Below are 15386 nucleotides of genomic sequence, written 5' to 3' on the forward strand. Positions count from 1 at the left end.
AGTCCAAACTGTCTTACCAAGACTCGAAGAGATGATGACCTCACATGCCTGTTGATTTCATCCACCCACTGATGACAGATGGAACTGGGGGAGATGATCAGAGTTGCTCTCGTAGATACTGGCTCCATTGCAACAAGGCAGTGGGGGCAGTAGAAAGGTTTAATCTTCAGATTCTTCTCTTCATAATTCACACATTTTGCATGTTGCCACAAGTGGCATTTCAGGCACTGAACACGAGGCTTACAGTCTACCTGGTCAAGTTCACCACATATGCACTCAAAGCGATAAGTGGAAGAATTATAGGGACCCATGATATTAGAATGTGGCATGTCATCACCAACAGGATTTAGAGATTCAGCTTGGTCCTCTGCTGAATGTTCTTGATTGACTTCAAAGACACATGTACTTTCAGATGTAGTAACATCAGTAATTTCAGAGTTACCAGTAGGTGGACAGTGATCTTGCGGGTTGAGACTGATGTTCAGCTGGCTTTTTTCCCTTTTCGTGGACGGAACAGGTTTCTTCCTCCATTTACTACGATTTCTCCTGGGCTTGCAGTAATAATAGTAAGGATCATCATCATCATCAGAGGTGTTTGATGGCAAATATTCAGAGTCTGTGTCCTTGTTTCCTGATTTTCTGGATTCTTTCTGAGTTTTCCTTGGACTCCCCACCGCCTATGAAAAACATTATTTATTTCATTTATTTCAATGGAGTGACATAGCTAAAATTAAACACCCAACTTCATATGCTTTACATAAAAATCTCGTAGTCAGTCTTTGTTACTCTTTCCCTGAGGAGAATCACTCCTGATCAGTGATTTTCATTGCTCTATGAACTCCTCTCCCTGTAGGCCCAAAAGGAAAAGAAAACTCTACTGTTGTTTAATTAATATTTGGAAGGACCAAACTTAGAAATAACGGGAGCTACTAATTTTGCTATCAACCTCTTATAATTTACGGTCTGTCTAAATCAATAAAAGACTGGTAGTTTATAATACAAACTAGGGCAATTATGGGCTTCCCTGGTGGCTCAGCGGTAAAGAATCCACCGGTAGTGCAGGAGATATGGGGTTGAATCCCCGGGTTGTAAAGATCCCCTGCAGAAGGAAATGGCAACCCACTCCAGTATTCTTGCCTGGGAAATCCCATGGACACAGGGGCCTGTCCATGGGCTACAGTTCATGGGGTCACAAAAGAGTTGGACATGACTTAGTGACTAAACAACAACAGGGGAAATTATACAAATATCAAGTATTAAAATATAGCTTTTAACTAAAGTAAACATTAATCTACTAGTTACTACAATAAACAAATAAATTCCTTCTTTCTCCTTTCTATTGGTGTACCCTCTTTACAATTATTTATTGAATGTCAGTTCTGTGCCAGGCAACATGTTAGGTGCTGGGGATATTAAGTATGAGGTATATTTAGCTCCTGGTCTCAAAGGAGTCTGTAGGAAAAGAGAGAACAGTGAAAGGCAACCCACTCCAGTATTCTTGCCTGGGGAATCCTCTGGACAGAGAAGCCTGGTGGGCTACAATTCATGGTGTTGCAAAAGAGTAGGACACAACTGAGCATGACTCTTTAAAATGATGCTACAGGATTGCATAAGGGGGTTATACCACAGACAGGGGCTGTGCTGGGGAGGCAGATGTCAGCTGCACCTTCCTAGAAGTGATGTCACAGTCAAGGGTGAACAGAGGAATGAATGACATTAACATGGAATGACTGGCATTAACTGAAGGAGATTTTCCTTTTTTGGTAGCAGAAGGATTATTAAAAGCACAGAGTTCATTGCAGTCTTCTAACCTGGCTGGGGAGGAAATGCTGGAGACTCACTACTCTCGGAAGAGAACTTTTTGGTCTGCAATTTCTTTCACAGTAGCTAAGCTAGTAACTCCACATTTTGAATTGTTGTCATCAGTCTTTTCTCGATTTATTTTCACAAATTTTTAACTATTTTCTTAAAAGCAAATTGTAGTATTGGCCCAGAAGAGAACTTTTATAACAAAATGTAAATATTTTAAAAGGTGATGACAAGGGAAAATGAGAACGCATATAAAAGATTCAAATCGTATGTAAAGAGTTATGCAGATGTCATGTATTAACATTTTTAAAGTATGGAACGTGCTTTTTGAGTGCTGACAATAGCATGAGGGTGAAGAAATCTTATTTTAACCTATATTATGCTTTACAAACTAATTGCATAATCCACTCAATTAATACTTATTTTTAGTTTCTACTCTGATGGAACTTTTATTCAGAAAGTAGAAAACAGAAGTCATAGCCATTAGTGCTTTTCCTAATGTTTCTTTTTTATCATCTGGCTCTAAGAGCTTTAGACAGGTGGGATCTGTCAACTTACTTTGTAAAGCATCACATATAACTACTTGATAAATGCTGTTACCTGCTTTCTCGTTTTATCATATATGTCCTCTTCTTTGTAATTCTTCCCCAATGTAAAAGTACCAGAAAAACCATGGCCTTTGATCTGTTTCACAAGGCCTTCAAAAATTAAACATTTGAGCATCCGTTTCAGAAGACTCCTGTTCCGCTGAACATCGTATCTATAGATAGAACTGACATACTTGTAGATGGAAAGAATAGAAACTCCTTTTTTTCCATTCATTTCTTTAACAGCTGTCAGGATCATCACACGTGTAGCTAAATGCAAAAGGATATGCTAACTCAGTCAAAACAATTAAAGCGAAAAGAAAATAAAACTCAGTTAATCTTAATGTGCATTAAGAACCAAGTAAAAAATAAAGATTTATCAAAGACATGCTGTCTGTATATCATCATTTTGAAGAATATGTAATGAGCTTATCTCAAGAAGTAAATTACAGTAATGAAAATAATTTAAGAAGACTTACATTAATTTGCTAATCTACGAATTAAGCAACAAATTATCTGGATCAAGTCAAACCAAAGAATAAATCTTTAGTTTTGTTAAGATAATATGCCTTGTAACCAAACTTTTATGCGAAGTATAAACAACTGTAAAAACAATTATTTATAACAATTATAAGATATTTCTATTAAAGATTGTAAGAATTAGAACAAATATCACTGCAAAGGCTGTTGTCTTTAAGAGATTTCATACTTACGGGGGCATTGAACTTTTTCTTTTGGTTCAAATTCCATATTCTGGGTTTCTGTCTTTTTTACATTTCCGCCAGAATAATGTGATGGAATGAAATAATTTACCACTTCTCCCTGATATAAACAACGTTTAGCAGAGTTACACAGTGTTTTGCTTTCAGTATTCTGAGTTGCTTCACAAAATTAACCCTCCTTCTATTAAGGAGATACAAAAGAATTGTAACAAACTATGAAAGAAAGGGCTAAATAAGTTATTCACACATATACACCTTATTTTTTATTTCAGAGTTAACAGCTAGCCATCATTTTAAAAAATTATGCATATTAAAGTGTGAAACTTCTGAAATTAATATGTTTTAAGGCTTGTTTAAAATTGTATTAACCCACTGAATTTGTAATAGCAATCAAAATAAGTTAAAATTAACACAGCTAATGAGAAAAAAACCCTCAAAAGGAAGTTACTGATAGTTAAAACTGTACACGTCAACTCATTTTTCTACAAAGGAAACAGACATTCCCTACTCTATCCCTTACTCAAATCTGAAAGGATAATTTTGCAAACTTTACTCTATCAAAAGATCATATAACCGCTAAGGTTGAAAGCATGGTGGACCCTACAGGTAATTATGTCTTTAACTAGTGGCTTCATTTCGGCAGGATTTAATGTGCTAATTGACGATTTCATTATCTGAAAATATAAGCTATAAGCTATGAGTCTCAGTGAAGTTTTTTTTCTTATAAACTCTAAAATGTATATATTTAAATACAACTATACATTTTAGAGGGTTTCCCTAGGGTCTCAGATGGTAGAGAAATCCACCTGCAATGCAGGAGACCCAGGTTCAATCTCTGGGTCGGGAAGATCCTCTGGAGAAGAGAATGGCTACCCACTCCACTATTTTTGCCTGGAGAATCCCATGGATAGAGAAGCCTGGCGGGCTACAATCCCTGAGGTTGCAAAGAGTTAGAAATGACTGAGCGACTAACACACATACATTTTAGAATAAAGACTTTATTTATTGAGAAGTTTTATTTGTTTCATTTGTTCGTTTCATTGAGAAATCTACTTACTAAGCTATTTACCCTTTAACAAAGTTCTAATTATTTGACCCCAAGATTTACATATCTGAGCTTTGCACAATTTTTGAAAAATAGCTCTCAAAAATATGTAGCAGTAATATGGAGATCAGAAGAAGTGACAAAACATTTGAGGAAGTAATCAAACTTTCCTAAGAGAATTTCTCTGCCAACTAGAAGGAAGCTTGATAAATAACAGCATACCTATCCCCTTCCTGGTTGGCCAATATCACTTTAAAAACTTCGCCAGGTCACAAATATCCCATTTTTTGTGCCTATGTGAAGTTAACAACTAATACAAATCATAAGCCGCAGAATAAACTGAAAGTGTTGACTTAAGTGCCAACCAAATGTTCAACATATGATGCTTTCTGGAGAACATATGCTCTGCTTTCCCAAGCCCTGTAGTTCCTCCTACCTCAGGAAGAGTGAGAGCATCTTGTTTGACATCTTGTCGAGTATGTGTCAGAATCAGAGCCAAAACCTCCACTGTCTTTCCAAGACCCATCTCATCTGCTAAGATCCCACCAAGCAACTGTGGTCCAGCACTTGGGTACTCACGAATGATGCTGAAGGAAAATACAAGAAAAACACATCATAGGAATGCAAATATAAGTCGTACTGTTCCTAAAGAGAACTGGGAGAAATGCATTAAAGTCTTAAGCTTTTTAAAACTCTACTTTCAGTTGCAACAATTATAGACTCTAGATCATGAATAGAACAACTGTGAGACTAAAAAACTGCCTGAGCTGACAACTTAAGTGTGCAGAAACAGAATGGGTACTATCATTATTTTTTTTTCTCCCATAAATAAAGGGAAGCATGTCTACCTTCTGTAACCTTTATGAATCTGTGAATAAAAATGGCAGTAACTACTGATTCGATAATCATATTTAATGATTCCTAGAACTCTTTTGTAATAAAATTAACAAGTTTAATGAACTGGCTCATAATAAGGTGATATTTTTACTTAAAAATATTATCTCTTTAAATATCAATAAATACACATCTTAAGTCTATCCTACTGCATTTATCTACCAAAAAATTATAAGTGCTATTAATTCCATGTCTATCCTATCTATAAAACTGTCTAATGAGACTTTAATTTAGTATGCCTTTTTGAGGTACTGCCAAGGCTGAAGACATATGCCATCAGTATCATATAAGTTTTCATAATATTTGTTTTCAATATCAAGCACATAAGCAAAGTTTTGCCTTACCAGCCTGTGTATGGATTGTAGTAGAGTTTCAAACCTTCAGATGTAACAATTTCTCGCCATAGAAAGTGTAAGGCATTTTCTAAAGAAAAATAAACCATTTTCTGTTTAGTTTCTGTTCTGCCAGATAATCACATTAAAATAAAAGTAAGTCAACAGTCAGGATACCCTGGGAAGACACATACATGTGGGTAAAAGGCCAGGACCCCGCTCTCATTCTTCAGATATTATTCTTTTGCTTCCTTTGTTTAGCGTACAATTATTTTCCATAGAAGCAAGTGATAAGACAGAAAAACTAAAGCAAATTATACTTGCAATTATATTTTATTGGAAACTTTATAATTTAACTTATTAATTATATTTTAATTATGCAAAGTATAGCAAAATGTACAAATTATACTAGTATAGAGGAGTAACAGGAAAAGAAAACCAATACATATCAAAGCTTACCGAATAAATGAAAGCAGCCTGTCTTTTATACATGCTTAAAGAAGTTACCTTATATCATTAAATCACTTCACAGATAAATTACACTGGGCTAATACATTAACTTATATCAGATCTAACCTTTCATATGGGTAGAGGAAAGGCTTAACTGAGGAAAAAAAAAAAATCTAAAACTACAGCAATGAAGTACTGAGTCTGTGTCAACCAGCATCTTCCACTATCCCTTCCCAATATTTTAAGCTGTTTAAACCAACTGCTAAGTTGTAAGTATGTCTCTACTTCCAGAAACGGTTAGTCATTTTTTGTTACCTTCTTCAGTGATTAATAGATGAAGTAGGAATACAGACATACAGGTTTTTTAAAATGAAAAAAATTAAAAGATAGAAAGTTTTAATTTATGGGAACCACAGAGAACCGAAAAACCACTAGATGACACATGTGATTTAATCAACAAAATCTAGCCTGGGGACAAAAAACAATGAATTATTGATACATGCAGCATGGATGAACCTCAAAAACATTATGTTGAAAGAAGGCCACTCCCTCCGCCTGAGTGGACACATTTTATCACTGTCTATTTCAAAAACAGACAAAACAAATTTATGATGACAGTGGTTGCCTCCTGAAGGGATTGAAGTAGGAAAACTGACTAGGCAATGATGGAAAGTGCTGGGTGATGGAAATATTTTATGTCAGCACTGTATGATACAAATATTAAAAGAAACAGGTAAAATTAATTTTAATATTTTTGTCTAACAATCAAATACAATATTATCACTTCAATATGTAATCAATGTAAAAAGTAGTAGTGAGATATTTCACTTCTTTTCTTTTTGTACTATTGGAAACTTAGTGTGTATTTTAAAGTTACACCACATAATTCGGACAGTCACATTTCAAGTTTAAAGAGGCATGGGTGGCCAGTGTCTACTTTTGGGAAAGTCTGGTTCTATGTCTTAACTGAATTGCTAGTTACATAGATGCAGAGATTTATCCAAACTTAACAAACTGTGCCCTTAAGATCTATGCATTTACTGTATATGTTACACCTTAATCAAATTCCTTAGTTAAAAAAAATTATTTTATTTTAGAGAAAAAATAACCTGTAGGAAATTCTATAGAACTATAAAATTTCTTCAACAAATATAAGAAAAAAATAGAAGAAGAAATAAAACCTATGGACTAAAAGAAACTTAAGAGACACCAAGTAATTCCAATACTATATGGATGTTACTTGGTTTCAGATTTGAACATACTAAAGAGAGAAATAGAAAGGGGGTTAGGAAGGAAGAGAGACAGTGATATTGATAAATTTTTGGGTTTCAAAATTCATTATATATATATATGTATTTGTTTAAAAGAACCTGTATCTTTTAATGAAATAAACTGAAATATTAACAGATGAAATGATATGTGGGGTTATTGTTGCTATCCAGTCACTCAGTTGTGTCCGACTCTTTGCGACCCCATGGACTGTACCACCAGGCTCCTATGTCCATGGGGTTTTCCAGGCAAGAATACTGGAGCAGGTTGCCATTTCCTTCTTCATGAGGCATTACTACTTCAAAAGAATTCAGAATATGGGAGAAGCAAGAGTAAGAAATAATATTGGCTATGAACTGAGTTCCAAAATAAAAAGTTTAAAAAAGTTTGTTGGATAAAAAAGTGGGAGAAATATGGAAGAGTTATTCATCACTAATTAAAATAAATCTATACAGGAAAAAGGAGAAATGGTTAGCACTTCACTTCCTAGGGTCATGTAAAAATCTCATCTAGTGCCCAACCCTGTAAAGACAAATGATAAAGCAGCAACACAGATGATTCCCATAAACTGACTACTTTTATAAAAACACTTACTAGATGACATTTCATTATTTATCTTGTGGAGTAAAGAAAATAAGTATGACTAGGAAACAGATTAATCATGTTAGTCTCCCACTTTTATAAACATGCTTTCTGTTCCTAACATTCATGATTAAATTGTACAGTTTCTTTCATACATTAGCACAATTCCCATCTGATCAGGTTACAAAAGCAATTCTTAGTTGGAAAGGCATGTAAAAAAAATTTCTTGGTTTTTAAAAATTCCATCAAGGCAGCCTTTACTCTGGTTGGAAAAATCAGTTCAAACTTTTACAGATGAGGAACTCATACATGAATTTCTCTAGGTGTCAATTTTGAAGGATATCTTAGAAAATAATTTTGTTCACAGTAATACACCCATTCTCTCCCATGTTTTCAATATAATTTGTTTACTGACCGATTTCCTCCACCCTAACTCTCTCATCTAATTACTCTGATCAATTTGCCTTTCTTTAAGTATCTTATACTTGCCATTAGCAGGGGTGCTTTTGAAATGCTCCTGTTGTAGCATCCAGTTGACAGCCTCTCTTTGGTATGGCCTCAACACAGGAGTCAGTGCAGGATGCTGGACATCCACTTGGATGGACCGAGTTTCTTGCTGATGTGTCTGCTTCACAAAGTGATAGAGTTCATCAATGTCTTGTCCCTCTGGCTCACTATCGGAACCTTCCTCATCCTCTTCCAACACATCTGTATATCCAAGAACAAGTGTACTCAGAACAACAAGATCTACATTTATAATTATAAGCAATTCTTATTCCCAGAACATACCATATACTCTCCCGACTCTGGGGCTTTGCTTAGTGTGCCTTTTGACTGACCAAAAATCTATGCTTCCACCCTTCAAGATAATGTAATTGATACTTTTTTCATGACATTATGTTTTCCCTGATCAGAATACTCTCCTCTGTATTATGCAACACTCTTATACACTGGATATAACAATACATTGTAGTCTTTCTCATAGTATAATCGTTTGTGTGCATTCATCCCTTCCCCACTGAACTGTAACGCTTTTTGAGAGCAAAGGCTATCTTTTGTTTTTATGGCCCCTCAGAGCAGCCAGCATGTGCTATGCCCATCGTAGATGTTTAATAAGCCACTGAGGAACTGAATGTGAATATCTATTGCAGTTTGTAAAAGAGTAATTTATTTTACTTTTACAACATTAAAAAAATCCACAGGCAGACAATTTTCCTATATCTAATAAGACAAAGTTTCCCATTCTATTTCTTATGCTAAAAAAGGATAGGTATTTGGTAACAGCAGCAGCAGCCAATTAGGAGACTATGGGCTTATGCCACCAATACATATCCATAAGAATTTCAGATTCATTTGTTGGGCACAACTGCCCTGTGGAAAAAGATTGATGCCTGCTTCTGCCGCGTCGCTTCAGTTGTGTCCGACTCTGTGCGATCCCATAGACAGCAGCCCACCAGGCTCCTCTGTCCCTGGGATTCTCCAGGCAAGAACACTGGAGTGGGTTGCCATTTCCTTCTCCAATGCATGAAAGTGAAAAGTGAAAGTGAAGTTGCTCAGTCATGCCATGCCTACGATGTGGAAAAAAAAACAACCCTCAAACTCTTGAAAAATTTGCAAGGCCCCTGTTGCCAATGATTTATTACTGAATGGCTTCAAACAGGCTTACACACATTTGTAGGACATACCTCACAAGCCTTAAAATAGAGACTGTACCACAAAATACACAATTAACTTTTTTCAATAAAAATTATATCCTTTTAAGATTTTCAAAAGTTTACAATAAATGTGTAGTTACATGCTTGGCTATTTCTGTTAGTGTAGGTGCATATTATTAGTAATTAAATTTGAAGTTTTCCTTTGAAAAGTTCCAGTTTTATTATTTTTAAAAGGCAGAATAATGGACTCTTATCGTAACTCTGAAAAAGTTCTAGATGTACTTGAAAGCATTCCTTCCAATTCTGAAACCAGTGATTTTCTTTTTTTATGTCTTTAGCATGCAAATGATTTACTATTATTAGCATTATGAAGCTTCGCAAAGAATGTACTGCAGAAAAACAACTCAATAACCAAGCTTAGAAACTGATTTCCCAGATATCCCAGTATAAAACTGTTCTGATTTGCACCAGAAATAAGGCTGACCCACCATGAGCAGGACTTGGAGAATCTGAGCCGTTTTTCCAGTCGTGCTGATGGGCTGCAGCAAGCCATCCACACTCTCCCTTGGGAACCAATGGCAGACAACTCTGAAACTGCAGTCCTGACCAAGGATGCAACTTCTTGCCAAGAAACAGTAGCAAAGTTAATTGGTCTCTATGGGAAGCAGGCTCTTGAGATTATTTGTCAGACTGCAAAGGAGAGGTGGAGTAAAGGCCGGCCAAGAATCTCCGGCCATAACAAAATAAAAAAAAAAAAAAAACAACACAGCAATAATGCAAAAATTCCAATCAGCTCAGATCCCTTTATATTCTGCCTAGTGATGCTACCAACATTTCTTGAGTACACACTATAAGCTAAGCATATTATTAAGCAAAAAAAAAAAAAGACAAAAAGTACAGTAGTGGGGGCATTTAAGATAAGTATAACTTTGTCATACAGCAATTTTATGTTGGTTGTTCAATTTTATTATGGTTTTATTAGCTGTTTTTCTGGTTGTTATATACAGGATTTGGGAGAAATCCACAGCTCTTCAGTAGCAGCAATTTTAAAGTTTACTTTAAAAATTACCTGGAATAATAAAATTGTATAGCTTTTCCATCACTCTCTTCATGAGTTGATTGAACTTTTTCATTCTTGAACTTGCATCACTCAGAAAATCTGGTTTTGCCAGGCCAGCTTCCAAAAGATAAATTCCAACCTACAAATAATTAATCAACATTAGAAAGTTTTGACTGTACTACACCATTTTTTATGACCATATAAGAAACACATTTTTAACACCATCAGTTTTAAAGGTATTCAGAGTATTTACCCGACAAACTCTAAATATATACCTACCAAATCTCACATATTTCCACTTTCAATAACAAATTTATTCTGCAAATGCAGTGCTTACTATGTATGATGCACCACTGAAGTAGCCAGAAAAAAATATTTCCCTAACTGGAACCAAACCTGTGAGACTGTGATGAGAACGCCAATTCTACCTACCAAGTCAATGATTTCCCAGCTAGATGATCATCAGAATAATCAGTGATGCTGGTTAAAAATACAGATTCCCCAAGAAGATTCTTAAACACAGATAGGTTTTACTAATCCCTATTACTAGATCAAACACTAAAATGTTCAGGAAAATAGGCCCTGATTAAAGCTGTACAGCTTGACTTTGGTGAAACAATGTAGTATAAAGCTTTCCAGTCAAAATACTTGAATTTTAATACTGGCATTGATATTTAAGAGCTAAAAGAACACACAAAATAATTGATTTTAACCCAAATGTTGTCATTTGCAAAATGGAGAGACAACTATATGATATAGCCCACTTAGTATAATTTTAAAAGTTCTTAATGGTAGATAATCAACAAACACAGTTTCCTTCATTTCCCTGTATTATGCTGGGCCTGATTCCATGATCATTGAGAGTCTCACATTCTTTCAGTAAAGAACAAAATTCAATAAGCATTACACTGGAATAAGTGGCAAAGAATACTTTTCATTATTATTTATATTCTGCTCTGTGTTTGCTTAGAGATGCCCTGGTATTGCAGCAGTAAGTGTTTAAATATTTATAAAAGTAGGGATTAGGGAAGACAGAAGAGATCAAGACTTGATGTGGGTGAGAAGTGGATAGAACACAGGCATACACACCACTAATTCTTAAATCTGTTTTTAACTTGAGCCATAATTTATGGCACTCACAGTCACCAGAGAGGGGATGCTAGGTTGCAGAGTTTGACTGTACAGGGAAGAATTAATTACAATCTAATGCTTCTAAAATTTCTCCTTTCCTCAGTCAATTCTGAAGCTATAAATAGGGCTATTGATATAACTGCTTTTCAGTGTGAGAAATGTATAACACACATGTGTGATGTTTTCAACTGAACAAAAGTGAATTTGACATTTTAGAATTCCACGTATTGAATCAAGTATATCCAAGTATATGCCAAGTATTAGCATGAAGACATATTAACTTCTTTACAGTTTGAAGTACATTTACTCACATTACCTCCCCTGATTTTCAGCACAGTTGTATGAGGTAAAATGAATTTTATTTACATGTCATATGGAAAGAAGCTGAAATTAGAGTCTTTAAAAGAGTCACAAAAAGTTACTTGGCTAGTGAATAGTAGAGCCTGAAATGAATCATAAATTTATTCAGCCATTTGCTGAAAATCTGTTTAGTATTTGGTATTCTATTCAGTTGTGAAGATTAAAAAAACTTCATAGTCAAGTGAGGGGGAAAGTCTAAAATGGAAGTACACTACAAGTGATCAAGGCAAAAATAAGCACGTGCGTCAGGTATTATGGGGGAAGAGCACATAACACCGTGCATGGAGTTTAAGAAAAGATCTCCCCACATGAAGTAAACCCTGAGCTGCACATTAAGGAATGACCAGGAGTTTTGAGGGATGAGGAAGCAACAACCCAGGCAGAGGGGAGTATGAGAGTGAAAGCACAGATGCAGAAAGACATCAGGGTGTATGCAGGAAACAAATCAATCTGTAGTTTCTGGGACAGAATAAAAAGCAGAGTGATAAAGAGTTGAGAGGGAGACAGATAAAGCTGGAGGAGACAAAGGTCTATCAAAGGAGAGACTTATATGCCAGATTATAGTTAATTCCGTAGGCATAAATAGACTAGAACGTGGTCCACTGGAGAAGGGGATGGCAAACCACTTCAGTATTCTTGCTTTGAGAACCCCATGAACAGTATGAAAAGGCAAAATGGTAGGATATTGAAACAGGAACTCTCCAGGTCGGTAGGTGCCCAATATGCTACTGGAGATCAGTGGAGAAATAACTCCAGAAAGAATGAAGGGATGGAGCCAAAGCAAAAACAATACCCAGCTGTGGATGCGACTAGTGATAGAAGAAAGGTCCGATGCTGTAAAGAGCAATATTGCATAGGAACCTGGAATGTCAGGTCCCTGAATCAAGGCAAATTGGAAGTGGTCAAACAGGAGATGGCAAGAGTGAACGTTGATATTCTAGGAATCAACGAACTAAAATGGACTGGAATGGGTGAATTTAACTCAGATAACCATTATATCTACTACTATGGGCAGGAATCCCTTAGAAGAAATGGAGTAGCCATCATGGTCAACAAGAATCCAGAATGCAGTACTTGGATGCAATCTCAAAAATGACAGAATGATCTCTGTTTGTTTCCAAGGCAAACCATTCAATATCACGGTAATCCAAACCTAGGCCCCAACCAGTAATGCTGAAGAAGCTGAAGTTGAACGGTTCTATGAAGACCTACAAGACCTTTTAGAACTAACACCCAAGAAAGATGTCCTTTTCATTCCAGGGGACTGGAATGCAAAAGTAGGAAGTCAAGAAATACCTGGAGTAGCAGGCTAATTTGGCCTTGGAGTATGGAATGAAGCAGGGTAAAGGCTAATAAGAGTTTTGCCAAGAGAAAGCACTGGTCGTAGCAAACACCCTCTTCCAACAACACAAGAGAAGACTCTACACATGGACATCACCAGATGGTCAATACTGAAAACAGATTGATTATATTCTTTGCAGCCAAAGATGGAGAAGCTCTACACAATCAGCAAAAACAAGACCAGGAGCTGACTGTGGCTCAGATCATGAACTCCTTATTGCCAAATTCAGACTGAAATTGAAGAAAGTGGGCAAAACCACTAGACCATTCAGGCATAACCTAAATCAAATCCCTTATGATTATACAGTGGAAGTGAGAAATAGATTTAAGGGTCTAGATCTGATAGATAGAGTGCCTGATGAACTATGGACAGAGGTTCATGGCATTGTACAGGAGACAGGGATCAAGACCATCCCCATGGAAAAGAAATGCACAAAAGCAAAATGGCTGTCTGAGGAGGCCTTACAAATAGCTGTGAAAAGAAGAGAAGCAAAAAGCAAAGGAGAAAAGGAAATATATATGCATCTGAATGTAGAATTCCAAAGAATAGCAGGGAGAGATAAGAAAGCCTTCTTCAGCGATCAATGCAAAGAGATAGAGGAAAACAACAGAATGGGAAAGACTAGAGATCTCTTTAAGAAAATGAGAGATACCAAGGGAACATTTCATGCAAAGATGGGCTCGATAAAGGACAGAAATGGTATGGACCTAACAGAAGCAGAAGACATTAAGAAGAGGTGGCGAGAATACACAGAACTGTACAAAAAAGATCTTCAAGACCCAGATAATCACAATGGTGTGATCACTCACCTAGAGCCAGACATCCTGGAATGTGAAGTCAAGTGGGCCTTAGAAAGCATCACCATGAACAAAGCTAGTGGAGGTGATGGAATTCCAGTGGAGCTGTTACAAATCCTGAAAGATGATGCTGTGAAAGTGCTGCACTCAATATGCCAGAAAATTTGGAAAACTCAGCAGTGGCTACAGGACTGGAAAAGGTCAGTTTTCATTCCAATCCCAAAGAAAGGCAATGCCAAACAATGCTCAAACTACCGCACATTTGAACTCATCTCACATGCTAGTAAAGTAACGCTCAAAATTCTGCAAGCCAGGCTTCAGCAGTACATGAACAGTGAACTTCCAGATGTTCAAGCTGGTTTTAGAAAAGGCAGAGGAACTAGAGATCAAATTGCCAACATTAGCTGGATCATGGAAAAAGCAAGAGAGTTCCAAAAAAAATATCTATTTCTGCTTCTGACTATGCCAAAGACTTTTGACTTTGTGGATCACAATAAACTGTGGAAAATTCTGAAAGAGATGGGAATACCAGACCACCTGACCTGCCTCTTGAGAAACCTGTATGCAGGTCAGGAAGCAACAGTTAGAAGTGGACATGGAACAACAGACTGGTTCCAAATAGGAAAAGGAGTACGTCAAGGCTGTATATTGTCACCCTGCTTATTTAACTTATACGCAGAGTACATCATGAGAAATGCTGGGCTGGAAGAAGCACAAGCTGGAATCAAGATTGCCGGGAGAAATATCAATAACCTCAGCTATGCAGATGACACCACTCTTATGGCAGAAAGTGAAGAGGAAGTAAAAAGCATCTTGTTGAAAATGAAAGAGGAGAGTGAAAAAGCTGGCTTAAAGCTCAACATTTAGAAAACGAAGATCATGGCATCTGGTTCTATAACCTCATGGGAAACAGATGGGGAAACAGTGGAAACAGTGTCAGACTTTATTTTTGGGGGTTCCAAAATCACTGCAGATGGTGATTGCACCATGAAATTAAAAGACGCTTACTCCTTGGAAGGAAAGTTATGACCAACCTAGACAGCATATTAAAAAGCAGAGACATTACTTTGCCAACCAAGGTCCGCCTAGTCAAGGCTATGGTTTTTCCAGTGGTTATGTATGGAGGTGAGAGTTGGACTGTGAAAAAAGCTGAGCGCCGAAGAATTGATGCTTCTGAACTGTGGTGTTGGAGAAGACTCTTGAGAGTCCCTTGGACTGCAAGGAGATCCAACCAGTCCATTCTGAAGGAGATCAACCCTGGGATTTCTTTGGAAGGACTGATGCTAAAGCTGTAACTCCAATACTTTGGCCACCTCATGTGAAGAGTTGACTCATTAGAAAAGACCCTGAT

The 15386-nt window shown here is 36.6% G+C and overlaps 1 protein-coding gene across 7 annotated transcripts in view; it reads right to left on the reverse strand.

Annotated features, from left to right (window-relative positions):
• Positions 1-15386, reverse strand: part of SHPRH (SNF2 histone linker PHD RING helicase) — an 83216-nt gene that overhangs the window by 58535 nt on the left and 9295 nt on the right. For 3 of the 7 annotated variants that reach the window (XM_069599300.1, XM_069599298.1, XM_069599299.1), the window contains exons 3-9: positions 10415-10544; positions 8180-8398; positions 5402-5480; positions 4600-4750; positions 3110-3218; positions 2410-2666; positions 18-677 (exon numbers count right to left, since the gene is read on the reverse strand). In XM_069599300.1, coding sequence (XP_069455401.1) covers positions 18-677; positions 2410-2666; positions 3110-3218; positions 4600-4750; positions 5402-5480; positions 8180-8398; positions 10415-10544 — 1605 coding nt within the window. Of the gene's footprint in view, positions 1-17; positions 678-2409; positions 2686-3109; positions 3219-4599; positions 4751-5401; positions 5481-8179; positions 8399-9833; positions 9967-10414; positions 10545-15386 lie in introns of all 7 variants that reach the window. The other 4 variants (XM_069599301.1, XM_069599302.1, XM_069599304.1 and 1 more) reach the window with 3 other exon arrangements.

The sequence above is a fragment of the Ovis canadensis genome, chromosome 8 (assembly GCF_042477335.2).
Source record: "Ovis canadensis isolate MfBH-ARS-UI-01 breed Bighorn chromosome 8, ARS-UI_OviCan_v2, whole genome shotgun sequence".
Classification (NCBI taxonomy): Eukaryota; Metazoa; Chordata; class Mammalia; order Artiodactyla; family Bovidae; genus Ovis; species Ovis canadensis.